The sequence below is a fragment of the Poecilia reticulata genome, chromosome 1, assembly GCF_904066995.2.
Source record: "Poecilia reticulata chromosome 1, P_reticulata-male-v2, whole genome shotgun sequence".
In the NCBI taxonomy this organism is placed as follows: Eukaryota; Metazoa; Chordata; class Actinopteri; order Cyprinodontiformes; family Poeciliidae; genus Poecilia; species Poecilia reticulata.
Window position 1 is genome coordinate 4,523,078 of NC_088830.1, and position 26,613 is coordinate 4,549,690.

The window sequence follows — 26,613 nt, forward strand, 5'->3', positions numbered from 1 at the left end:
TGTCAGATGCGCCCTCTAGAGGCACAACTAGAAAAACATGATGTCATGTTTTTCAATCCATTCAGATTTGAAATTTACATCCACTTGCTACAGAAACAAAACTTGTGCTTTTTTTTCAGGCAGAGGTCAGCCCACTCCTCTATAAGAACTACATGATTAACTGGAACTACAACACTGGAGGTGCTGACGGGATAAACTCCAGTTCTGTAACCTTGAGTCTGGCTGTTCGGGAAAAGCCTGGAACCTCTGGAATATTCTGTTTTTACTCTGAATTGCACAAACAACAGACTCCTTTTGCTTTGTTTTATTTTTAAACTAGACTGAACCTCTTGACAACGTACTTGGGATGTACTTCGTAACAATAAACATGTAAAAGCCTGTTTTAATGTGACTGGCATTGACGTATTCATGGAGGGGGGGAAAACACATTTAGGGGTTTGTACATCTATGCCTGAAATTTCCTTCGTTACACGCTAACCCCTTAAGCTGAACATTAAATGTTGACCCCTTAAATCCTGCTTTTGGACTGATGCGACTCCATTATTTCCAAATGTGATGCAAGGTGATTCAAATTGAATAACCTAAAGTAGCTTAATGATTGTAATGCCTTACTCCTAACTTTTAACACATAATTTTTGGTTTTGTGTTTACAGTTTTGCATGACGAAAAAAACATATATAAGTTATTGTGGTGTTTTCTCGGAAGGACAGTGAGCCTTTAGTTTTATTTTGACACCATTCTAATCATTTTAATGTTTTACAATCCCTTTTAACTTACAGAAACTGTTCTTCAAATTTCATTTTGCAAAAATGGCTCTGCATGTTATTGATGAATAAGTATTTTCCCGTTTTTGATGTTTTAGCTTTACTTTCTTCTCAGACTGCATCTGAATTAGTGCCTTATGTAATGAATGCAATGGTGAGGTGTTGTACGCTCAGTTTGACCTTTGGGTCTAGGCACAATGTGTGTGAGTGGGTGCATGCCTGATATAGAAGTGTTGTGTGTGTGATTTGATTCAAAGTACAGTTATATACCAGCAAATAATGTCTGAAGAACCACTACTTCCCCAAATAACCCACCGTCTACTTAGAGACAGGAAGTTAATTATTTTCTGGCGAATCAAAATGTCCTGAAACCTCTTCTATTTTGTCTAAGCGCTGCCTCTCCACAGATTTACTCCTTCCTCTGTCTCAGCTTGGTGTAAACACCTCACAGCCATGTTAGCCCTCAGTGGAACAAAGCTCTGATTGTCTTTTATAACAAGTGTATGTTTATCAATAAAACAATTTAATCTGGTGTGTGTTTTTGTCTACTTTCCTTCATTTTATTGGTCCTAAAGTGGTGACTTTACAGTAGTTTTGTAGAGAAGTGAAAAGGCTAATATTAATGCAGTAAAATAAGTTTTCACTTCCTGTCTTGTTGGCTTTCATGTCCTCTGACTGAGGGTGACTTACCACAGTGTTATAATTATAATTAATTGGGAATTTTATTTAGAATTAATTGGGAATACATATATGTAATAAAGATTAGTGGTTGATCCTGTTTTCATTTATTTATTTAGAGTCATGTAACCCCTGGCCTCTCCAAATTGTCCCTAGGTGTGAATGTTTGTGTGTGTGCATGGTTGTTTGTCCTGTGTGTCTCTGTGTTGCCCTGCGACAGACTGGTGACCTGTCCAGGGTGACCCCCGCCTCTCGCCCGGAACGTTAGCTGGAGATGGGCACCAGCAACCCTCCTGACCCCATTAAGGGACAAGGGTGTAAAGAAAATTGATGGATAGATGGATGGATGTAACCCCACTCCTTACCTGTTGGTGGCGGTGATGCTTCATCGGTCACCGCCAATAAAAATCAGGAAGAAGTATGTTGTTACGCACAGATGTGTGTTTTTGGTCTGTTTTATGATCTATAACATACTCTAAGTTCATGGAGTCAGCGAGACCTGCTTTTCATGCTGTAAGTAACCTGTCGTTTTACGGTCATTGGTTGCCATGTTAACGGCCAGCTGTAGCCAGATAGCCTTGGAGCTCGTTAGCTAGTTGGACCTGTGGGTTGTAAACATCAGGGTTAGTTTTTTGGCTCTCTGAGGCAGTAAGTTGTCATTAACTCTTTATGTTTTCAGGACGGACAGTCTGGGAGAACCCACAGAGTTCTATAACCCGCTTTCATTGTCGTTTATCTGTCATTTCTGGGTAATTTATAAGGCTAATGTCGAGTTTCAATTTTACTAGTGCCTATAGTCAGATTCTACAATATCAGCTTGAATTAGTTATATTTTAATCAGACACTCAATGATATATTTCTCTTTAATGCTGATTATTTTAGCGTTCAACTAACAAAAAGCTTAAATTCAGTTTCTCGGAAAAATGTCAATCCAACATCCATCTATCCATCCATCCATCCATCCATCCATCCATTTTCTTACGCCCTTGTCCCTCAGTGGGGTCAGGAGGGTTGCTAGTGCCTCTCCAGCCAACATTCCGGGCGAGAGGCGGGGGTCACCCTGGACAGGTCGCCAGTCTGTCGCAGGGCAACAGTCCATCCAACAAAAGTGTTCAAATCAGAAATGTCAGCCGACTGGAAAAATTGTTAGTTTGCAGTATATGGACTTAATACGAGGTTGGGGCTCCTTTAGCGTTAATGAATGCAAGCTATAGTTATTGTGAAGCAAAGCTAGAATCGGGAAGAGATTCATAAAACGTGAGCTGTGTACAGAACCAGAAGTAAAGGTTGATCAAAACATCACAGAGGCTTTTTGAAATCAGGACCCCAGAGTCTGGAGGAAGATGTACAGAATCAAAGAAGTTTGTACATTTTGGGGATGGTTGGGAAGCCATGTCATTTTCTCAGTCAGAAGTGCTCACATCGGCTTTAATGACCAGGTCACTCAGGCCTTCTTATCTATAGACCTGTAGATAAGGAGGAAGATCAGATATACCAGAGTCAACAATGCAGACAACCTGAAGGGCGTAGTTAAAGGGACGGTATTTTGTAGGCACCAAGTGCCATTTTGTAGCACAATCAAGTGACTGTTAGTTCCAGTTGTTATAAAAATGCTACATATATCAAACATGACTTAAAATAAATTGTGACTTTGCAATTTAGTACATTAAAATTGGGCTTTGGGCTTTTTAAGAAACTCCCGCTCTTTCTGACATTCCACCTTCAGTACATCATCCCTGCACACACTTCATAATTCATTTTATTTGTTATTTATGTTGTTTTATTAATTTATTTTGGATATTTAAAATGTGTTTCCCTTCCAGTGTTAAATGTTCATTAGAATTGAAATTATATTGATGTTTTACTGGGTGTATTTGCATTTGTTTTGCCATTACCACTATACCACTTGAAAATGGTCTCAAAACAACAATATTATCGTTTATCGCAATAAACCATATTCAGATAATATGGTTTATTAACTTCTGGGCCTTTTTATCGCCCAGCAAAATGTGTTATCGAGACAGGCCAATTCGTCGTGTGGCGTAGTTATGGAGTGGGCATTAAATGTATGGAGGCCATTAGTCTTTAACGCAGCCGTGCGGGGTTCGATTCCCAACCTGGTGACCTTTGCTGCATGACTTTTCCTTAACTCTCTGTCCATTTCCTGTCTGCATGCTGAAAAATAAAGGCCACGAATGCCCCCAAAAACCCTTAAAAAAGAGAAAAAACTTTTTTTTTCTTGATCAAGCTGGTGTTCTCCTCCAGCAGGCAGGCTCATCAGCAGACATGACGCGGAGCACAGAGGAGGACTCTCTGGTGGACGGACCACTGATCTCTGCTGATGCCCTCCAGTCTGCCATGAGGAGAGAGTTTCAATCTGTGCCAACAACCTGTCCGGCTGGTTTCCTGTCTCTAATGCACGTACGTAATGCGCGCATTTATTACCTTTCTATTATTGTGGTTAGTGTTTTACATTGCCATTACAATATTCCTCAACTTAAACCAGTTTCTGCGTCTGTTCTCTTGGTGTCCTCAGGTTGTGTACGTGGTGCTGTCGGTGTGTGTGGGCGTGTTGTGCGTGCTGAAGTTCGGCCAGGAGGAGGTGTGCTCGAGTATTTTGGGCAGCGTGCGGGGCGACAGCGTCATCGTGTTCGGGAAGGTGTTCCTGTGGGTGCTGATGCTGCTGCACACCGCCTGGATGCACCACCACCACAGCCGCGTCCGCAGCCGGGGATACCTGAGCTTCTACAGACGGACACAGAGGCTCAAGCAGCTGCCGCTCGTCATACATTCAACAGGTGGGACGGCACACAGCTCTCTGGAGCTGCGTTTTCATTACATCCATGGCGTTAGCACTCATCATCTCTCAGCCAATCAGAGGAGACGTCTAATAGTAACATCTGGCTGTTAATCACTTGTACTGTACATCTTTTTCCATGTAGTTGGAAAACCACCTCATCCTGGCGCAAATCCTCTTTATCGAGTTTATTGAGTTGTTGAAATTTGCGTGTTTGCATTGAGAGTTTATTTTTGTAATTTCAAGTTGCACAATTTTATGGCTAATGGAAACACAGATGGTGCTTTCACATTAATTAAGATGTTTCCTTTTTTCCTACAGCACAACCACAAATTTCACTGTAATATTTCTATTTTGGTATTTTATGTCATGTAGACAAAACACAATGTCACATAAAATTGGGAAGTGTAATAAAAATGATGCAAGTTGTAATAAAAAAAATTATAAAATCTAAACTTGCTCTATATCTATCCATCCATCCATCTATCCATTTTCTTACACCCTCATCCCACTGGGGTCAGGAGGGGGGCTGGTGCCTTTGTCCAGCTGTCAGCGGGCAAGAGAGAGTCACCCTGGACAGTCCATTGCAGCTTGCGCTACATCCATCCATCCATTTTCTTACACCGTTGTCCCCTAATGGGGTCGGGAGCTTGCGCTACATATGAATATTTATGATTTTCTGTAAAGGGTAAATTTCTCCACAAGATGGCAGTAAAGCGCTCATGTTTCTTTGTGTGCCAGGTAACGTTCTGCTGCTGCTGCTCCTGGCTCTGAGGTTACCGCAGACGATCCACATCTCTGTGATGCTGAGCATTCTGGGTGTTGAAGTTCTGGTGGCCGTGCCATGCCTCCTTTACTACACAGGTAAACTCTAACCGCTTACCTGACGCTTAATGTAGATCACAGGAATCTGAAACTCTGCTTTTTGATAAGAAGACAAACTATGGTGACGACTGCAAATTTACCAATTAGGAAAATCATTTATTCAAGGTTTTTACATCTGAAGCAGGACATGAGAGGTGCATCCCTCCACCACATCTTTAAAGATCCATCAATTCTATAAAAGGAATCATGTCTTTGTGGCTATGGATCCACTTTAAAGCTGGTTAGTTTGGAGGTTTTATGTGCTGGTTCCTGGTGAGCTTTTAGTTCTCTTAGATCTAAATGTCTCACTGGTAAAACTCCAAATAAGAGGAAAAAAAATGCCACATTTCTAAAGTTCAAATAAATGAAGAGTGGCTCCTTGAATACAGAATACAAAGAATGAATCACACTGTGTGTGTATCTACTCACACGGTGTCATTTCTTCTGGCTCTACTTCCCAACCATATGGCACTAATGGACAGTAACATTAGTTTATAATCGTGATTCATCAGAAATAATAACTACATAGAAAGATAAAAAAAATCTTAAAAATGCTCAAATATATTTAGTGTAGATTGGTGGGTGAAGAGTGAGAAGTTGTGTTTCCATCGACCTTATGATGTATGGTCGATGATAATTTGATGTTAAGAAAATAATTTCACTCAATGGAAACACAGCAATTTCCATAATAAGTTTTGGCACGAGGATGAAATGTTTTCTTTTTTTGTTTGTTGTTTTTTTAAATCTATATCAAACTTGGTTTATTTTGCAAAAACACAATAGAAACACTTATTTCATGTCACATTAGTCCAGTGGTTCTTAACCTGGGTTCAATCGAACCCCAGGGGTTCGATGAGTCGGTCTCAGGGGTTCGGCGGAGCCTTTGCCGCGGAGGTAAAGACACACTTGTGTAAAGTCGTGATGACGCCCCGCTTTGCCATCACTTGCTGCAGAGGATCACGTTACATTGTTTAGCCAATCAGAGGATCACGTTACATTGCTTAGCCAATCAGTGCTGCGGAGGAGAACTGATTGAAGGAGCTCCACTCTCAGCATGGAACTTGTGTCTTTAATTACTTCAGCAAAGCTCACAGTTTTTACCACATTCTGTAGCTTTCGGTGTACTTCTAAATCTGCTCCTTAGTTGCATCTTTTCAGGGTTGCTACTGCCTCTAGTGGCGTGGGGGTGGTAACACAACTAATATAATTTACTAAATCAGAATACCACAAAGTCTTTATTATTTATTATTAATTATTTATTCTCTTAAGAATATAGAGCTAATTAAATGATCTAAACAAAACCTTAAAGTGGTTCCAGTTTCTCTCGATGGTCAACCTGTTGTAACTGTGGCAAATTTTAAATACCTTGAGTCGTTCCTGGACAGTCAGCTCAACTTTGCTGAAAACACTGACTATATTTTGAAGAACTGTTTTCAGAGACTCTACCTTTTAAGAAGACTTGGTGATCATGGAGTGACTCAACTAGAGTCTAGTTGGGTCACCCCTATGTCTTGAATTTGTGGGGGGAAATCATATTTTATTTATCACTACAGAAGGGTTCAGTGAATGCTCATATGAAACTGGTGGGTTCGGTACCTCAAAAAAGGTTAAGAACCACTGCAATAGTCATAGAGGCACAAACTACGAAGAAGACGACAGGATGATGGTTCAACATTTTTGTCATTGACTTATCATGTGTACAAACCTATTCACATGTGATTTTAATTGCATTCCTTATTCAATTGAAACACTGCACATGCATGCAACATTTTGTTCTTTCAACATTAGCGGAATATAGACAAAGTTTTGCGCACATTTATGAAAATGCATCTCCAAACATTTCCTCGCAACAGACGATGATTAGATTCTGGAAAAATGCTGCTTGGGTTCTTCATACTTTTTATATGAAGTTTACACTGTAACAGTGTTTCTGTTCCAAGTTGTAACCTGTTATTTTTGTTAATTGATTCTATTTGTCTGCATTTTACATGTGGCAGATGGCTCCTTGTTGTACTTGAAGTCACGTATAAGAAGACCGACACAGGAAAATGATCAGCTTCCTTTGCAGAAACACACCTCACAGATTACATTAGACCCAAACACACACACACACACACACACTTCCCCCACTCTATCTGAGCATGTTTGCATCACAATACCCGCCCTGCCTTTCTAAGACTCAGCAGCATGACAATCAGCCATTCAGCTCTGGGTTCATCCTTTGCTGATTCTTTGCTTCTGGCACAAACACTCAGCAAAGTTTTCAGGATTATTCCCAAACCGGTCCAACCCATCCAGTAGTCTTTTCTGTTTTTGTCTCCACTAGAAATCTAAAACGAGTTAGTCACGTTTAGATCTTATCCAGTACTTTGGTCTAGTTTCTAGTGCAAATATCTTAGGACACCTGATATAAGACAAAACTAATTTACAAGTAACTTTTCAGTAAGATATAGGAGCTTGTTTTAAGTCAATAACTCCTTCATATTGATGAAAAATACCACTTTCATTGTCAGAATATTTCACTTAGAACATGACCTTTTTCCCATGTGAACCGTGAAACAATCTGCCATTGGAACGTCCTCAGCAAATCAGAGCAGCCAGAATTACAGCACTTACAATGACAGACATTTACAGAAACGTTTGCAGAAACTTTTCTGTACGAAAAGAAAAAATAATTTTATTTATTATTCATCTAGAAGTTAGATTTATTTTTGCTTTTTAAAGCTTGTATTAAACCTGTCAGAGGAAGTCGGTGTCCCTAAGCCTGCTGGCAGACGGCTCCTGGCCGTTTTTATCTGTTGGTTTAGTCTCTGAAGCAGAGGACATGGATCCCCCCAGCCTGAAAGTTTGGTGAGCTCCTGGCCCCACCCACCATTCATACACACACACTCCCCTGAGATTTAAAAGAGAAAGGCGGAATGCTCTGCAATGACTCATCAGCATTTTTAATTAGTTTTCTTAAAAAAGGGAATTTTATTGGTGCTGTTTGTGGTTAACCGAGTCGATTCACCAGATCGACTCGGTTACAAGAATCAAACCAGGCGTTTTTAAAAGCTTCCTAAAATGACTGAGCGTATTCCAAGCCTGAAGCAAAGTGGCAACACTGAAGTGGACACGGTTGTCCAACACCCAGGTCCAAACATTTTTCACTTGATGGCCGATGAGAAACAACAGCACCTCGTTATTTAAGCCGTCTCGTCTTGACAACCGAACCCACTTGGAGGTGGTTGTAATGGTAGACGACCTGAGTCAGGTAGAACCGAGCACTAGCGGAAAAAATTGGTGTAAGTCGTACTAGTTAATGTGGGCAGCCATGTTTGATTGATCAGAGCTTTGTGGGATGTTTAAAGCTGTAGTATGTAACTTTTACAAAAACCTGTTTTCTCCATATTGGTTAAACTTGTCACCATTTTATGAACGTTTAATATGAGACTGATCATCTGTGAAAAGATCGATCTCCTCCACCACCTCCCTGTGCTTTTGCTGTTTGAAGAAATGAACCGCATGTGATCAAAAACAACCAATCAGGACCACGAAGAGGGGCTTAGCGCTGTTAATCAAGCTTTGTATGCGTTGCTAAATGTGCTAATGGTGGAGAAACAACTTACTATTATAGAAAAACTGTGCAACTAATCGGTGACTGTGCTAATTAGGCTTATCATTCAGGGGCAGGGTTTGAGCAGCGCGTACACAGGAGCAGGTGATGGCGCTGAAACCTTCCTCCAGGTTGTGATTGGTTGTTTCTGAGCAACTTATTTGTTCAGATGACAGCAGAACCATAAGGAAAGGGACAGGCGCTCAATTTTTATTTTATTTTTTTATTCACAGATTATCTTTCTCATACTTATCTTATACTTTCACTACATTTTGAAAGTATAAGATAAGTATAATATGCAACAAAAAAAAGCACATATATTTTTATATAAGTTACATACTGCTGATCTTTGTTCATAATATTCTCTAAGGCCTTCCTGGACCAGCTGTATTCATATGGAGATGAAATGTCATGCAGCTGTTTGCAGTTTAATGAAATGGCTTCACTGCGTGTGACTTACAATTAACGTTACAATTACAATGTACCTTTTGAAAAGCCATTAAAATGTGTATGTTAGAGGCTGTCATATGAACAGAATCTCAAGAGATATTTAAAGTTAAATTTAAATATCTTAAGTTAATTTAACATAAAGTTAAATTAACGATGATATGGTTGATCATTGTTAGAACGATTGAGGATTTTCAATTACTATTACTAGTAATACCACCGAGTGGTAGTATTAGGATTACTATTATCCTACTATTACCTTTCAGCTTTTCTTTTGGCTGTATAATGAGAAAACTGCTGCTGAAGATGATGGATCAGAGGATGTTGCTATCGAAGAGTCTGGAATAAAAGGAAATCCATATTAAAGGTTAGTTTGGCCGCTTAAGGGCGCAGATGCCCGGGGGAGATACCGGCGGGCCACGGAGGGAAGATAAGAGGCACAAGGATTTAATGTAGCCAAAGGGGAGCGCTGTCTCCCCCACCCCCCACAACCCACCCAGGTATTGTTCCTGTGTTTACAGGGCAGCTGATCCAGTCTGGTGTTCCTCTGGGGTGTGTGTTTGTGTTTGACAGTCACATTCCAGCTGGGCTCAGGCTGGTCCAGCATGGTCAAACCATTCTACGTTTCCTGGTAGCTCTCGCTGACGCCAGCAGATGGAGAGTCGGGGTGACACCAGTGGAGTGGCTCCTGCAGCTATGGAGTCTTCACAGGAAGGCCTCGTTCAGTGGCTCTTTGAAGTGCGTCCTGATTGTTTGAGCTCCTCTGTATGTTTCTGCCTCTCATTTGAACGTGAATGCACTCTGCTCTATAGTGCTGCATGCACATCAAAGCCTTCAAAGGACTCCACTTAGAACACATCCTTCTGTTCTGCCAGTGCCGGAGTTAATGTGAGCCCTGCAGGGCACATGGCACCAGCAAGGATGCTGATACCTGCAGCATAACCCTACATGGTTGATGCATTTCTTCTTGGCATAAAGACATTCTGGTAATTTTTCAAAGGGGCAGTTTTGTGTGTTTTCCAACCACAGAGTTTTATTTTGTGGTACAATCAAGTAACTATTTTGCTTTCAGTTGTTATAAAAATGTTGCATGTATTAAATGTTACTTAAAAGAAATTAGACTTTGTAATGTAACACCTTGAAATTGGACCTCTGTCTCTTTAAAAACTAAGCCTTCGGGAAGTCATCACAATATGACTCCTCTATTAAACCTTTAACAACATTTTTTACCAGCGTTTCACTAAAAAGTAGCTCCTATGATGAGCTCAGCACACGTCCAGTTTACCAGGTGTATGCTAATTGCTGCTGGCTAGTCTGAAGGAGCTCAGTAGTGGAGGTGTTTAAGGGGAGGGCTGCTCTGTGAGGCAGAAGCTTGGAAACTGCAGCTCTGAGTTAGCAAACACCTGCTGGAACTGTTCATATACTGAGCTCATATGAGGAGCTCAGCAGATGAACGCCCAATTTCAGGCGTTTTTTTTTTATGATATTTGATATGTATAGCGCTTCCATAACTACTTGATTGTGCTATAAAATGGCTCTGTGTGGCTGGAAAATACAAGATTTCTCAAACGTGCATGAAAGAATCAAAGCAAAACTCCAGGTATGGTTTTGATGAGGGGATAACATAATATAAATCTCCAAAAAGTCCATTTTACGTCATACTGCTCCTATAACGTTTCAGTTATAGTCAACCTAGTGTTTTTCTCTAGTGTTCAGTTGATGCGTTTGACCTTGACAGGACGTTGTACAGAGAGCTTTTGAAAAATGAGAACATTGGATTAATCGGAAAACAAGCAAAGACTTTAGGCAGTTTAGAGTCTGAACTGATTTTTTATCCACAGAGTCTCAGAGAGAAAACCACGTCTGAATGTCCAACGTGTCGAACCCGGAAGCAGACGACCACACTGGGCTTCTCTCCGTAACAAAACCCCAGACCCCGCCCTCCTCCACCACAACGCTCCTGTGATTCCCGTTTATTATCGCCCAGCAGCACTGGAAATACTCTGACTCCTTCGTCTCCTGTTTAAACTCGTGTGGTGCCGTTGGCTGTTAGCACTTCTGCAGCTTCACTGTTATCACCTGGAAATGTGCTCTTCCAGGTGGGTGACAGAGGCTTCAGATGAGAGCAGTCTGAGTGCGTCCAACCATGTGAGAGTCTCTGACAAGAAGGTGTGAAATGTGCCACTTCCTCCACACCGCCTGCTACTGCTAGCTGTCTGTCACTCTGCGTTTGCCTTTCTGGGTTTAAATCTACTGTGACAGTGTTTATTTTATAGATGGGCTGCATTGTTCGTCTACTAAAGGCATTAATGTAGAAATGAAAGCTGTGAAAAATACACAGTTTTTAAATAATCAGCTGTATGGATTTTGGAGGAGAGGCATTGAAACGCTGTGAAGCGTTTCTGTTTTCATAATGTCCAATGTCCAAATGTCCATAATGTCCAAGAAGCTGCAGAAACTTTTAATGAAAGCACAGGATTGACACTAGAAGGTGTGACGTTTAGGCCCCATAATAATTGAAACAGTTGTGACGTTTATTATGAGTCACTAGTTGCATTTCCATTATAAAGGTGCACAAAACATTGTCGATATTCTGCTAATGTCAAAAAAACACGTTCCCAATTTAAATTACACGTTGATAAAGTTTGTTCACACAGTTAGTCATTTAAAAATATTCCGCACCATCATCCTCCAACCACTTCTTGCCGTTTTCTTTGTGGTTTTTGCCAGTGGCAACGTCCGGTTGTGGATCATGTGACTCGTGTGATGCAAAAAAAAAGTCTCCATTGCAGTTTTGCATAGTAAGCCAATTTCAATTCAGGTATAAAATAAAAAAGCATCCTTCGCTTTTATTGAAAAATGGGGGTTTTTTCGAAATCGTTGCGTTTCCCTTAAGCAAATTTATTTTCAAGCTGTCAAATCCACAGGGTCAATGTAAACACAGCTACTGACAGTGGATTAGTTCTGATTTACAGTGCAGAACATCCGTATCGGTTTCTGCTGAGATGATTCCCACACCAGATGTCAGTACCAACCCAGTTAACACACACACGCACACATACAGTGTGTTATGAATGAAACTGTACAGAGAACGCGCTTACTGAGATGAATTATACACTTTGTAGAAATCCTCATTTCATCGTCTCAGCTCTATGGTGTCCGGTCTGGAGGAACTACGGCGCGCTGCTCAGAGAGGTTTTAGTACGTTCTTTCACACCAGCTGTCTCCACATCTTCTACACAATTCCTCACCAGTCATTCTTTTTCCTTTTGCATTTGGGATAGTTTAGCAGCTTTGTTTTCTTTCTTCTAAACCTTGGCTGTGTGTGTTTAGTCGTCTTACTTTAAAAAACACACCCATTCAAATCCTCATCAGGGCTGTTTCAGTGAATTTCACTATTTATTTTCCATTTCTATGAAGTATGGAGGGACAATATGATGCGCCCACCTCCAAATGTTAAGCTCTAATTATTTTAGGTCTGGCTTTTAGTGAAAATATCTTGGTAGAATTGAAATAAAACAAAACTAACTTAAAAGTAATTTCTTTTTGTTAGTTTTAAGTAAATAATACCTTAATTTCGATGAAAAAATCCCAGTCCCACTAGCAAATAATTTCACGTATAACAAGATATTTTTCCCATTTTACAAGTAGTCTACCTAATCTCTGCTTCTCAGAATTCTTTCTCTCCCTCATATACTTCATTTACACGCGCGCACACCCAGATTTAGGACCTCATTATGCAGGAATGTGGAGTATTTCTTTATATTGTGTGGATGCTCTGAAGCTGAACTGCTCAGGTAAAGATAAGGCTCTGTTTCCTCTGGCTGATCACTCTGGAGTCTTATCCCGCTGGCCTTCCTCACATCATCCACAACTCTTCATCTTCTTATCTCGGTTCCCAGCAATGCAGTCGTGTGTTTGTGCTGCGGTTGTTCCCACACCTCGCTGTGAGCCACACCCCAAGTGTTAAGGTGGACGCTCAGGGCGTCAGAATTGGAGGCTGGGGAGCGGAGGACGGCGACTCCTGAGCGTAGGATGTAACGGCTCACGTGAGACTGGAAGAAGACCAGATGGAAAAACAGTAAACAGACAAACGGGAGACGTTTCACACCCAGCTGGAAGCCTCTCATTAACCGCAAATCTTTGTCTAGGTTCCGCTAATGTCGAAGGAAATGCAGTTGCTGTGTTTATATTAAATAAGAAATTATTACAATTAAAATCACACATGAATAAGTTATTGAGAAACTTGCCACACAGTCATCCTTCTGCCACTTCCTGTCATCTTTTCCCCAGTAGCTTCATCCGACTGTTGATCACATGACTCGATGCAAAAAACTGTTTCCATTGCACTTTTGTTAATTCTGTTTTCTCAATTCTGTTGTCAATAGAAACACAGCTATTAATGTTCTTCATTTACTCAGATTACAACCTGAAACCTCTAAATGTGTCGCTGTGTGTGCGTGTGTGTTTTTTTTTTAGTCAGGGTAATGCAGTTCAACAGACGACGAGCTGCACCAGATGTGAGCCAAGAGGAGCATTCACACAGCTACAGCGTCACAAACCAGCCGACTGAGACCGGCTTCAGGTACACCACACACACACACACACACACACACACCACAAGGTCAGGTCATTTAACTGGGGGGGATTTTCATTCAGCAAGTTCAGATTCAACTGAGGTTACTCTAGTTAACTAAATGACATAAATTGGTTGGAGTTTGAGAAGAAGGAGCAACAGAACTGACCGAGGAGTACTTTCTGTGATTGAGAGAAGTCAAAACACACACACACTCACACACCACAAGGTCAGGTCATTTATAAATATAAAGACAACAGTTGAAATAACAGAAAACAATGCAGACTGGAGAGTAGTAGGAGAAGAACGTAGCAGGTTGAGGGAAAAGTGGTCAGTTTGTCCTCCAGCAGCTTTAGCCTGTAGCAGCATAACTCCAGAGATGGATCAACCAGGACCAGGTGCTGTGATGGCAGAGGGGTGAACCACAACCCACTTATGGAGACCTTAGTCCTTGATGCAGCTGTCGCAGGTTCGATTCCCAGCCTGGTGACCCCTGCCGCATGTCTTCCTCCTCTCTCATTACCCACTTTCATGTCAATTCACTATCACATAAAGGCCACTAGAGCCAATAAAACCTTAAAAAAAAAAGAGATCAGGATAAGCTAACTCCTCAGAATGAGGCAGAGCCATGTTGATAGTAAAGCATCCTCTTTCACCATGACAACAACCCAAAGCATTCACTCAGATCAGAAAACGAGCGTCTGCAGTTTCCCTTAAGGAGATTTGTATTTTAAATCTTACTGAAAATCTGTGTCCTGTAAGAAAATCAAACTTCATCAGTGTCAGTTTAATCAATCACAGTTTCATACGTTTGTTCATACAAATAAACATGAGGGTTATCATGGGTATGTAAAAGATGAATTCTGCAAAAGGAGCTTAAATATGATATTTCTGCAGCCAGTAGGAGAAATACGACCTCCAGATGCATCTTTACTCTCATGTTTCTCAAGCCTTTATTGCATCTTCTGACCTGCTGACCCCCACAGAGAGGGAATCCACTGGATATGTCATTCATTACATTCACATTGGTTTAGTTTTAGTTTTAGTGGCCTGTTGTTTTGTCATGAAATCTTTTATGCAACAAATAAAACATGGCAAAGATTTACAGAGCCAGTGTTGTGTAAAATAAATTTTTTTTTAGCTTTAAATCATGTTATGCTATTCCTTCATAAAAAACATCAGACCTGGAGTGTTGCTTTGATTCTTTCATGAATGTTTAAGAAATCCTTTAATCACCTATGGCAACAATTCAGCCGTACAAAATGCCTGGGCGGTCCTAGCTCCGCCTTTGAGGACAAAGCTCCTCCTCAGAGCTGCAGTTTGAAAGCTCCCCAGCTTCTGACTCACTCAGCTCCTTCAGACTAGCCAGCAGCAATTGGCAAACACCTGGTGGAACTGCACATCTGCTGAGCTCGTTATAGGAGCTACTGCTCAGTGAAACACCAGTTAAAACGCTGTTAAAGGGTCAATAGAGGAGCCATGTTGTGATGACTTCCTGAAGGCGGAGTTTCTTAAAGAGGCGAAGTTGACAGTTCAGTGTACAGAAAAAAAGTGTTTTTAGCATCTGCTATCTCCCACCAAACTTAAGTCTGGTTTACAGATCAACTGAAGTATGATGATGGTGGAACAGCTGGTCATAAAAATGAGTAGAAAAGCAACTACAGTCCAAAGAAGAAGAAAAAAGCAGGCAGGTGTTTTGATAACTGAATCTCTGCATGTCCTCTCTGTGTCTCAGAGGCTCGTCTGGTCTGGAGGAGGTGGTGGAGAAGCAGGCCGACCTCATAGAGTACCTGAAACAGCACAACACCTTACTGAGCAAGAGGCTGCTCAACCACACCGCTCAGCACTGAGCTCACCCTGCTGATGAAAGCCTCCAGCTCTCAGGAGGATGAGCTCCACCGCTCTGAGAGGAGATCTAAAGGAATAAAGTGGAGCAAACACACCTGTTCACACACACTGAGCCGGCCGGCTCCACCGCCGAGGCCTCCGCACCTGAGATGGACTGATAGAGGAGGAGGAGGATGGGAGGTAGAAGGAGGAGGTGGAGTCGTGGGTCACAGATCTGAGGTGACGGAGGTTTTTATCTCTGCTCTACAAGCTTCACTGACCTCTGACCTCCAGTCTGTTCCTCTGAAAGCAACAGAGCAGTAAGAGCATCTGCACAAAGGACAGAGAGGTTATCATCTACCTGGGTCAACATGTACTGTTTTATTGATCGCATTACTTTTCTTACATGTTTTCTCGTTAATTCCGTGAATCAATAAAATCTTTGATTTTTCTCACTTCCTTTCGTCTTAACCTGAACTTTAGATCAGCTGCAGCAGCAACAGTATTGTGCTTCATATGTTGAGTTTAAAGCCATGGTAACATGGAGGCCGTTACTATCTGCGTCTCCATTGAAACGGGCAATTTGTAATGGACACATTCTTCACATTTTTCACTTAACCTCTTAAAAAATACAAATAAATATTTAAGTTCTGTTTTTAAGTAAGAAAATAGACATCTGATTTCCTAAAATGCAATAACAGCCTTCCTTAGTGTACTTGATAATTTGTAACAAAGCATGCACCTGCTAAAAATATATTTTTAATATAAACATGAGATTTATTTTTAATTTATTTTGTTGTTTTTTTGTTGTTGTTTTAACATAATTTGAATCTGGTGAGGCTAAAAATATTCCACTTAAGTAGTTCTGGGTAAAATATTTTTACATATTTCTTATTTTATCTGAAAGGTAAAGTGCATTTTATGGGTTTTTTTGTTTGTTTTTTACACTTTTGGTTTAATTACTGCTCTGAATATATTCTTTCAGCAACTTTTTCCTCCAGTAAACAATTATTTCAAAAATCGATTCATGCCGATTAATCCAACTGATTCAGCCATATTTTAACAGATCTCAGGCGGGACAATCTGTCCATAGGTCAACTATGAATCCTGCACTCCACAAATCCAGCTGTAAGGGAGGAAGATGGGTGGTGGTGGCAGCATCATGCTGTGGGGACGCTCGTCTTCAGCAGTGACAGAAGGTCGCCTCTGTCACAGACATAAACTCACAGCCAGAACTGCAATGGAGCCGTCTGTAATATTATTTCACTTATGGACCTTATGACTGTCTTGAAATGGCCTAGTCAAAGTTCAAACTTGATTCCAATTGAGAATCTGTGGAGATACTTAGAAAATTGATCTTCCCAGATGTTCACCATCTAACCTGACTGAGTTTCCAATAGTTTTTTGTTTTGAAGGAAGAATGGGAGAAGTAAAAACGATACAACTGCACTTTTTTTTATTAAAAAGGTGTAAAAGTTTCTCAGTCAGCAGCTAAAGTTCATACATAGATACATACATTATAAACAGACTGTTCAGTCTCTTTGATCTGCAGTGTTTCTGCTTAACGCTGAACATTCTTCATGATAAATCTTCTCTCTCCTGGTTATGAAATGTGACTCCAGGATGGAGCTCCAAGTCTCTGAAGTCACATCTGTGAACGCCACGCCGCGCTGCTGTCAGCTTTTATGGTTTAAACGCTGTCCTGAATGAACAGTTTTTCATCTTAAGTCTCGAGGAGAGGCTGACTTTGAAGTTCTCCCTTTGGCGGGGCGTCATGGTCGTCTCTGAGTGGCATTTCATGGATTTCTCTCCTCCACCGCCTGCGTCCGTCTGTCCTGATCCATCCACGCCGCCCAGGACCACATCCATCCTCACTCCTCTGAAGAGTTTCCTCTGCCTGGGATGGAAAATAAAACACTTTCCTTAATGTCCTGCTGAGACGACGTCAGAGTAAACGAGCAGGAATCGCCTCTCTGGCATTAAAGCATTCCTCTTCATCATTAGCTGGATTTATGCCTCAACCTTTTCCTCCACGCTCCCTTGTTCTGCATGAACCCACTGCTGCTGATCACAGCCACCCTGCTAACTGCCTGGCCTGTAACCCAGCTTTGTTCCATCCACCATGCAGCTTCACTGCAAAAACAAACTCTTACAAAGTATTTTTAGTCTAGTTTCAAGTTCAACTCTCTTAGCACCTTTGAAATAGGACAAAACTGACTAGCAAGTAAATTTTCAGCAAGCTATAGGAGCTTGTTTTCAGTCTTAATATTAATGAATAAGCATTTCTTTCTTTGGCAGATTATTTCACTTACAACATAAGTGAATCTAACAAAAGGAACAAATATTTTCTTCATCAATATTAAGAAAATACCGACTTAAAATAAGCTCATATTTATTGCTGAAAAGTTACTTGTGAGTCAGTTTTGTCTTACGATATTTGCACTATAAACTCGACCAAAATTGACTCGGTAAGATGTCGTGTTTTCGCAGTGTTGAAAGAAACACAGCTCACCTCAGGGGAACGGGACTCTGGAGTGGAGAGGCATGCAGCGCCTGTGAGGACAGTGGTGTCTGTGGTATTTTCTCTTCAGGTTCAGGAAGTCTGAAACAGACAAGATTGTATTCAAAATACACCAACACACGAGACATGGACGAGCTAGGCCCGTTAGCTGCTAGTTATGGCTGTTCAGACATTTAATCCAGCAAATAATCTGGAGGCCGTCCACTTGGGTTCCATGATTTTTTTACACCCCACTGTTTTTTGAACGCAAAGGAAAGTCCATTTAAAATTCATTATAAATATTATAGATACCATTTTATTTTAACCTTCCTGCAGTCTTTGCACGACACTCAGCTCCATCTCTCCCCTGGTTATGAAATTTTATTTTAGAAATATAATACATTTCTATAAATAGCACCATATGCTATTCTGTACGTAGCACATTTATAGAAACGTGTTCCTCACGCTTCCCCAGTGCTATTGTGTGTTCCATCAGACCGTCAGTTCTCAAAACAATACACACAAATAAAAAATAAATAAAAAAAACTTGCAAATGCACACGCTGGGTAAGTTCAACCCCACCTGACTGCGCACAGGATAAAAAGCTTGTGGGGCCCAATGGACCACGTCTCTTAACAGGGTTAAATGAACGCCATTTTGAACTTCTGTCCTCGCCATGTTTAGACCTTAAAAGTCCGTTTTAGCAAACAAAGTATTTCCCCCGCCCCATCCTAAATATAATTCTGATTATTTTCTGAGCATGTTTATGTCAATAATTGGCAGCAACACTGATTATTTATTTATTTATTTTGTGCAAATATTATTGTAAATAATTTTTTTCACCTATTACTTTACTCCAACAACTTGGAAGTTGAAAATGTATGAGTTTTAATTGTAATTATTCTTGCAAAGTTGCTTTTACATAACTTGCAGGAACATTTTTGGCTAATGACGTCATTTTATCCTTTAACATTTTTTTAAATAATCAAAATGATGCCTCAATGCTTAACCTGTATGTCAAACATTACCCCACTGTCTGGAAGGGATTTTTAACAAAACACAAGATTTTTCATGAAAACTAAAATTACTTTAATTTAAACAAATAAAATTTTATGGTTTGAAAAGGATCTAAAATGCTATAGAGCGACAAAAATGCCCTAAATTCAGTAAAATAAAACTTAAAAAATTGTTATGCTGTCTGCATCAACACAGCCGAATTAATGAAACAATTTCTTTAAGCATGTCCAGGGATACGTCTCTATTTCCTGTGGTCAGGTTATAAATGTAACTATACGCCATAAACTTGATCCCTCGTGAACACTTGCAAGTGTTTTACTGCGTGAAGTCATTTAGGAGCAGCTGGGCAGAGCGGGAGAGAAAGAGACCTAACACGTGATTATTTCTGAACGTCCCCAATAAATCCCCTCTGGCCCCGTGGTTCAGAGGCTGCTGGAGGCCGAGCCCAGGAAGAAGGAGGTCCACTGCTGGATGACTTTATGACCCCCACCACCACCACCACCACCACCACCAGCAGCACCAGCAGCAGCACCAGCAGCAGCTGCCTCCCTCCAGAAGAAGCGCCTGAAGCCCGGCCTCCACCTGGCAGAATCTGCATGGCGCTTTAACACCGTGATTAACCAGGGTCGCTACTACATATCATTCAGGTGGATGCGAAAACATAAATCGCCCCCCCCCCTTCCTCGAAAGAGCGAGGAGCGTAAGGGCGCGCTGAAGTATGTGCGAAGACATCATCTGCGCGCCGCCCCCTCCAGACGGGGTTTTGACGCCCCCTCTGGTGCTGCGCCCCTATGCGTTGCATGCGCTGCATACCCACTTTTTGCGCCACTGTGATTAACAAAAGCCCGCCGCAGCGCCGGAGGGGGGCAGACCGGGTCGCCCTCGTGGCTGCTGTGCGATTGGCCGGCGGTCATCTCCATCCTCCATCATCATCATCATGAACCCCGACCGCCACCTCACCCCCTAAACTGCCCAACCACAGCTGGTGGTCTTGAAATTTACCGCAGAAACAAATGAATTCATAAATTCATATTTTATTTTTAGTGCGTTCGCAAAAATCAAATAGTTTAGAGGACCTTTAAACCTGTAGAACACATGGGACCATCTGAGATGGATTAACAGACCCCAAAACAGTCTTCATTTTGCCTTTAAAGAAAAAAAAAAGATTTAAAGATTTCACTGATTGCAAACTTAATAAAAAAATTTTTTAAAAACAGGTTACAGGGCAGACTGATCTAGTGTGGAACACGATTTAAACTAATTTAACAACGCTGAAAGAGCTGCACTTAGCCCGTTATTGAACAGCTAAGTCCATGCTAACTTTAGCCTCTCGCTAACAGCAAAAAAATATTTTTGGCAGAAAATTAAACGTCTATCGGTATGTTTTATTAATTATCTGTTCAGAAACGGTGTTATTATTATTATTATTATTATTATTATTATTATTATTATTATTATTATTATTATTATTATTATTATTATTATTAAATTAAGCTCTGTACTAGCTAGGTATTTTTCACTGTTTAGTGTCTGACTGCTATTTCAGTTGCTGTGGTTATCAGCTGCGGTTTCAACATTTTATTTAGCTTTGGTTTAGAAATGTTTAGCTAAAGGCACAAACTTTATTCATTGGGGGAAGTATTAATGATTTGTTTTCTCAAAGGAGTTTTTACATTTACATCATTCTCAAATTTGACATCTTAAAACTTAATGTAAACCAAGCTGTTTGATTTTGAGGGTTTAGCAAAATGATTGAGTGAATATTATGAGCCGGGTAGTTGAGGGTTAGGATTAAGGGTGAGGTGTGGGTTAGGGGGGGTCAGTGTGTAGAGTCTTACCTGGTCTGACTGAAAACACGGGAGCTACCAACGCTGTGAGCAGCACCAACAAGTACAGCAAGTTGAAAACCTTCATGGCTGAGCTGCTGCTTTGAAAATTTTCCAAAAGTTTGGAGACTTCTTCTGGTTCTGGTTCTGGTACTGGATGGACTGACGATGCTCTGTCTTCTTGCCCTCCCCCAACTTGTTTCTAGTCCAGCAAACAGAGAGAAGCCATCAACCATGAGCCCTTTCTTCCTAGAACTTGTCAGCAGCTCCCAGTAGGATCTGTGAGTCCAGCCAGTGTGAGGTTGTCTCAAAGTGACCAAGGTAACATCTCCCCCCCTTCTGTTTTATACAGTCCTTCAGAGGGAGGGGTACACCCTGACAACACCCCCCTTCCCAGACCCCCTCCTCTCTCTCTCTGCTTTTGACTCACACACTCCCTCTCCAGCACACACTCTCAGGCGCTGCACATATTGACCCCACATGTAGAGAGTAATTCCAGTGCCAGGAAGCACCCCCCTGGTTCCCTCAGTCCACACAGGCTGCTGCTGCGTTTTGCATCTTGACTGATTGATTTGTTCAAGGAGAGCGGAAGAGGCAGGCAGAGAGGATTTATCACCGCCGCCATTTGAGAGGCTGAAGCTGAGAGTAGCAGGTCCTTCGTGAACCAGATCCCTGCAGTCGTCCCCTGCCCCCGCATTAATGAGGAACCACATCTGGGGTTGGGTGTTGCTCTTTGACCGGGACGGGGAGTGGGGAGGGGGAAGGGGGGACAGTTGGAGGGGGCTGTTGGCCTTTTGCATCCAGCGTTTAGGAGCCTGACTGAGTGAAATTCAGAGATCTTTTGCACAAGCCAATTAGCCGACGAAGACTTACTGACTGTCTGTCTGGCTGGGATGCCGTCTGATGTCTCCGACCGTCTGCTGGCTGGACACTGAATCAGAATCATCTTTGTAGTCAGTGTTGCAATAAGGACTTTGGTACTTCTCAATGGCAGCATGATAAATTACAATAGGCTATATATAAAAAATATACATGAATACATACAAAATACAATTCAAAAATCAGTTATTTCGGGATAGTTCAATCGCTCCAAATTTCTGTCATTTCCAAAAAATATGATTCCATAAAGCTGCAGTATGTAACTTTTATAAAAAAATTACTTTATTACATATTTGTCGAAACTGTCACTATATTGTGACAGCTTGGTATGAAACAGATAATTGGTTAAAATGTTGAGCTCCTCGGCCTTCTCCTACACTAACTAGAAACAACCAATCACAGCCAGGGGGCGGGTCTTAGCGCTGTCAGTCACTGTCTCAGTGGTGCTGCTCATTCTCCCTCCCTTGCGTTCTGCTACGCTGCAACTAGTATGGCCTGTTGTGAATAGTTAATCTAGTTAGCACAGCCAGTGATGACAGCGGATAGAGATTTTATGTAAAGGTGAGTTGTTATCAATCAAATCAATCAAATCAATGCCATTTGTATCTGCTTACTGCCAAATTATATCAATCAGTCCATCTAAATCCTTGAGAATTATTGTGGAAATTTATGAAAAAATCAGCAAATCTCCTCACATTTTTGCACTAACAATTGGGAGCTTATTGCAGACTTTTCTCAAAAATTGTCAGAAACTTTCATACTTGTACTATACAGATGCTTCAGCCTTGATTGATGTCAGAATACAGTCCACGCTAGAGCGAGTAATAAAAAGTCACATTTACTGTCATGAATAAGCGCAAGTATTGCAATTATTTCCAAATTAGCACCACAAACACCAAATCCTGGAGGGACTGAAAAAAGATGGTCAATAATATTGTTTCATTTTCAGAATTCATTCAAGTTTTAATAGCACAATCAGCTCTTTAAGAATATTTGCGTTGTGATAGTTTTTAGAATAATTCCCAAACAAAGCATTGCTGTGGGTTGCTGCATTCCAACCCGTTTCTGTCGGCTTTAATTCTGCTGTCAGTGTGGGACTCATTACAGTGTCTCTGTGGACTCAGACTCCCCATTCAGCAGCCAACTAATGAATTAAAACATTAAGATGAAATGTTGGCCATTACATGTGAATGAGGATTAGAAAAGCAGCAGGACACTAATGGACCACATGGCTCATAACAGAGAGAGACTTTGAACAAGCGAGTGGACCGTCGACTCTCCTGGACCTTGACACACAGACTGTTCTTTCTTCAAATAGTTCTTCCTGCTTCTAAAGACTGCTGTCCTCTTCATAGTGTCCCCTTTTATGGCGTTATGATATTTGCAAAAATGCGCCTTGGACCGTCTTGGTTTGGGTCAGACAAACACCCATGTATACACACACACTCATCCTGCTGCAAACACTCGGCCGAGGTATGTAGCTTGTTTCTTTGGCCAGCTCTCTTTGCATATCAGTTGCCATTGTCTTTTAAAGAACTTTTATTTTCCCCCCAACCTGAATATGCTAATTCGGGTCTTGGTTGTCATTCAGAGCCACCCGTATTCACTGCCCCTCTGCCAGAGCTCCTCTTCACCAACTCCCACTCAGCTAGCTCCTGCCAGTCTGCGCTTCAAAACAGAAACGAGACAATCGTATCAAATTCCCCCACCAGGTTTTCTGTGTGAGCGATTAAAGCAAGTTGTAATATTTGCTCTTCCTGGGGATTATACGTCTTTACGAGGATTAGCCAAACACCCCGCGAGAGGGAGGGTAACCTTTCATTAAACTCTGCCAGGAGTTTGGTACGACTACCATCATTTCTGCAGAGGAACCTGAAGGCCCTGGGATGTAGCTGGTGGGTCACTAAGGTTATTTTCTAGACCTTTGATGAACCTAGATAGGGAAATATTCAGACCTGACCAGAAATGATCTCAGATAAATGGCGAGAGCCTGAAATTAAATAACAGAAACACATAAAGACAAATCCCAAAAGATAGCAGAAGAAAATTGCTTCCTAAAAACCCTAAGTGCTAAAAATGTCTGTCTATGAAAATGTAATTAAAAAGTTAAAAGTTGAAAGAATCAACTCTACACCCCCATAAAGTTAAAATTTCAGCATTAAAGAATTGGAAGATGAATAAAAAGCTGTTGATATTTCCATGTTTTATGGGTTGATACACATTAACCACTAGCTCTAATCAGAACTTTTTTATGTTTATTTAACCACAGGTTGTTCAGAAAGACATCCTTTTGAGGTAAGATACTGACTCCTGATCGTTATTCTACAGAACCCTTTAAAAAGAAATCAAAAAACTCAGTTGAAGTGTTGTAAAAATGTTACAGTTTTCAATCTGGTCAAAGTTCCTCAAACTTTGACTAGCCTAAGATCTTAGACTGGTCAATCTTTGACCAGTCTAAGATTGATCAGTACAGCAGTTTGATGACCTGCATCCATTTCCTTATTTCTAACACAGATCAGCACAGATAGCTAAACAAAAAAGTTTTTATGTGGAACATCGACAGTTGGTTATTGAGAAGCAAATCTTAAAGACATTGTTCAAAAATAACTCAAATATTCTATTTCTCAGATTGGATCTTTCTGAAATGTTTGAATTTCCTCATTTTCTTCTTCTTCAGTAGTCTTAGCAGCGCTTAAAAGAGGATCTAACACAGGAAGGAGTTTGGCGTGCAGCAGCTCCGTTTGGTGTGAACGTTACAGCAGTCATAGCCTCCATAGAAGCTGTGATCTTTACGACTGCATTGAAACTTCACTTCATGCTTCCTCTGCCATCATCCTGACCAGGATCCTCTGATAAGGAGCTTCCTCTCTGATAAAACAGGTTACGAAGAACAGCAACTCCAACAAACATCACAATACATTTATTAAAGTCTGCAGATGATGTGACAAAGTGTAAAAAAAATTCAAGAGGTGTAAATGTTATTTTGCAAATACATTAAAGAGACAGTATCATTTGTTTTCCAGGCACATAATGGCATTTTATTGCGTAATTGAGTTACTATGTTACCTCCGGTGGTTATAAAAATGCTATCAAATATGACGTAAAATAAATCTGACTTGATAATCTAATCCGTGGAAATTGGGCCTCTGTCTCTTTAAAAATTCCTACTCTTTCTGAAATTCCGCCTTCATTAAGTCATCACAGTATCTGTCCTGTATTAACCTTTAACAACGTAACAAGAAGTAGCTCCCATAATGAGCTCATTATACATAGTTCCAGCAGGTGTTTGCTAATTACTAATGGCTAGTCTAAAGGAGTGGAGTAAAAAGCTTGGAAAACTGCAGCTCTTTGTTCTCGAATTCAGAGCTAGGTCCACCCAGGCATTTTGCGCAGCTGAATGGTTGCCATGGGAGATTAAGATCAAAGCAACACTCCAGGTACTTTTCTGATGATGGAATACCATTATAACATGATAAAATCCTCAAAAAAGTATCTTTTATATAACACCAACCCTTCTAAAACTCCGTTATTTAACAGAATGCTTGCTTCATAGAGATGACACAGGATCACAAGTTACTCATTAGAATATTTCTTCTTGGTTGCTGTCCCTACTGAAGCATTTGATTTACACAGAGAATGACCAAACGGCCCAGAGCAGTGGCTCTGCTGGTGTAGTCACTGTGTGAGATGAAATGCGCCATGATGTCTGAATGCTTTGGGAGTCGTCCTTCCGTCCACGCGTGCAAGTGTTGATTGTGATCTGGTGGGTCCGCTCGTTGTGCATCGTTAGAGTGATAGCAGCTCCTGTTGTCATGCCACAAGGTCATCAGTGTTAATTAGGCTCTGCAGTCAGCTGCAGCTTAATTACTCTTAAAACCCTTTATCTCTAATTGCCCAGTGCAATGAACCTTCATATGCAAGGAACGCGGCGAGCTGCCAATACGCAGAAACCAGTTGGACCATTAGTTAGTTTGGACTGAAGCAGAGATTCTTCTCCCTGCAGTTTCTAAACAACAGGATGACCTTCCATCTGATTACGTCCGTCTCTGTGGCAGAGCCTCTCCTCTAGACGGCTGGAGTGACAGAAAGCTCACAGGTCAAAGGGCAAACTTGACAGGGAGCAACGTCCAAACACCAGCCCACACGGACTCACTTATTTAGTTTAGGCGTTTGACTTCTCTGGATGTAGTAAGTCTGTTTCTGGATCTCGTTAGTTGTTCACATCGACATGTTCACCTTCCACCCAATAAAACCTTTCTCTCATCTACCAACCACCCACAGTCCTGATCAGAGGAGCCGGCAGTTTATGAACAATAGAAACATAAGCCTAATGAACAAAAGGTTTTGTTGTTCTGGAGTTAGGACAGCTGGCAGATGGTTAGAGTCAAAAAACGTCAGGAAAACAAGAATTGGTGAAGAACGACGAAATCAGTCAGAACTTTTGACATTTTTGATGAGCTAATATGTGTTGAATGTATCAAATCAATGCTGTTCCAGAAAATGACTTTTACATTTTTATACTTCACATCTAAGGAACGAGATACTTTTTTTGTAACCGTTGTCTCAACTTCTCCACGTTTTCTGACGATTTAAAGATTTCTGGAGTCTTTGGGAGCTTGCAGGACAGCCTATTGCTTAGTATGTGGCAAAAAGTAGGAAACTAGATCAAAAATTAAGATTGGTCAGGATTCATTAACAGTCTCCAGTATATATGATGTAAGCCGTGCATAAAAACAAATTCAAGAAGATCCAGCAAACACTAAAAGATTTTAGTTTTTATCATCTCCAGGTAGATAATTATTCTGAGCTTGATAATCACTTTGTTGAGATCAAAATTTTTATG

General features: G+C 41.0%; 2 protein-coding genes and 2 long non-coding RNA genes across 14 annotated transcripts in view; 3 read left to right on the forward strand and 1 right to left on the reverse strand.

Annotated features, from left to right (window-relative positions):
• Window positions 1-1,296, forward strand: part of LOC103458988 (LIM and calponin homology domains-containing protein 1-like) — a 41,620-nt gene extending 40,324 nt beyond the window's left edge. For all 8 annotated transcript variants that reach the window (XM_008400197.3, XM_008400284.3, XM_008400450.3 and 5 more), the window contains one exon: window positions 120-1,296. In XM_008400197.3, the coding sequence (XP_008398419.2) occupies window positions 120-145 (26 nt within the window). In that variant the 3' untranslated portion in view covers window positions 146-1,296. The remainder of the gene's footprint in view (window positions 1-119) is intronic.
• Window positions 1,297-1,797: 501 nt separating this feature from the next.
• tmem192 (transmembrane protein 192) lies at window positions 1,798-16,003 on the forward strand. Of its 4 annotated transcripts, none has more exons than XM_008400078.3 (6): window positions 1,798-1,955; window positions 3,708-3,863; window positions 3,979-4,240; window positions 4,981-5,103; window positions 13,625-13,730; window positions 15,457-16,003. In XM_008400078.3, exons 1-6 carry the CDS (start codon window positions 1,926-1,928, stop codon window positions 15,569-15,571), a joined length of 792 nt encoding a protein of 263 aa, XP_008398300.3. In that variant the 5' UTR covers window positions 1,798-1,925; the 3' UTR covers window positions 15,572-16,003. The 4 variants fall into 4 exon arrangements, with proteins under 4 accessions (XP_008398300.3, XP_017161851.2, XP_017161965.2 ...); XM_017306362.2 differs by having other exon boundaries at window positions 1,800-1,955; window positions 3,711-3,863; XM_017306476.2 differs by lacking the exon at window positions 1,798-1,955 and adding an exon at window positions 1,987-2,090.
• A 979-nt stretch (window positions 16,004-16,982) lies between these two features.
• LOC145554874 (uncharacterized) lies at window positions 16,983-18,402 on the reverse strand. Its single transcript, XR_014090914.1, has 2 exons — window positions 18,061-18,402; window positions 16,983-17,445 (listed from the first exon to the last, which is right to left on the reverse strand). It is a non-coding gene; the product is annotated as an uncharacterized LOC145554874 (long non-coding RNA).
• Window positions 18,403-20,991: 2,589 nt separating this feature from the next.
• Window positions 20,992-24,857, forward strand: LOC103458856 (uncharacterized). The gene is made up of 3 exons (XR_532636.3): window positions 20,992-21,212; window positions 24,040-24,065; window positions 24,448-24,857. It is a non-coding gene; the product is annotated as an uncharacterized LOC103458856 (long non-coding RNA).
• Window positions 24,858-26,613: the final 1,756 nt, after the last annotated feature.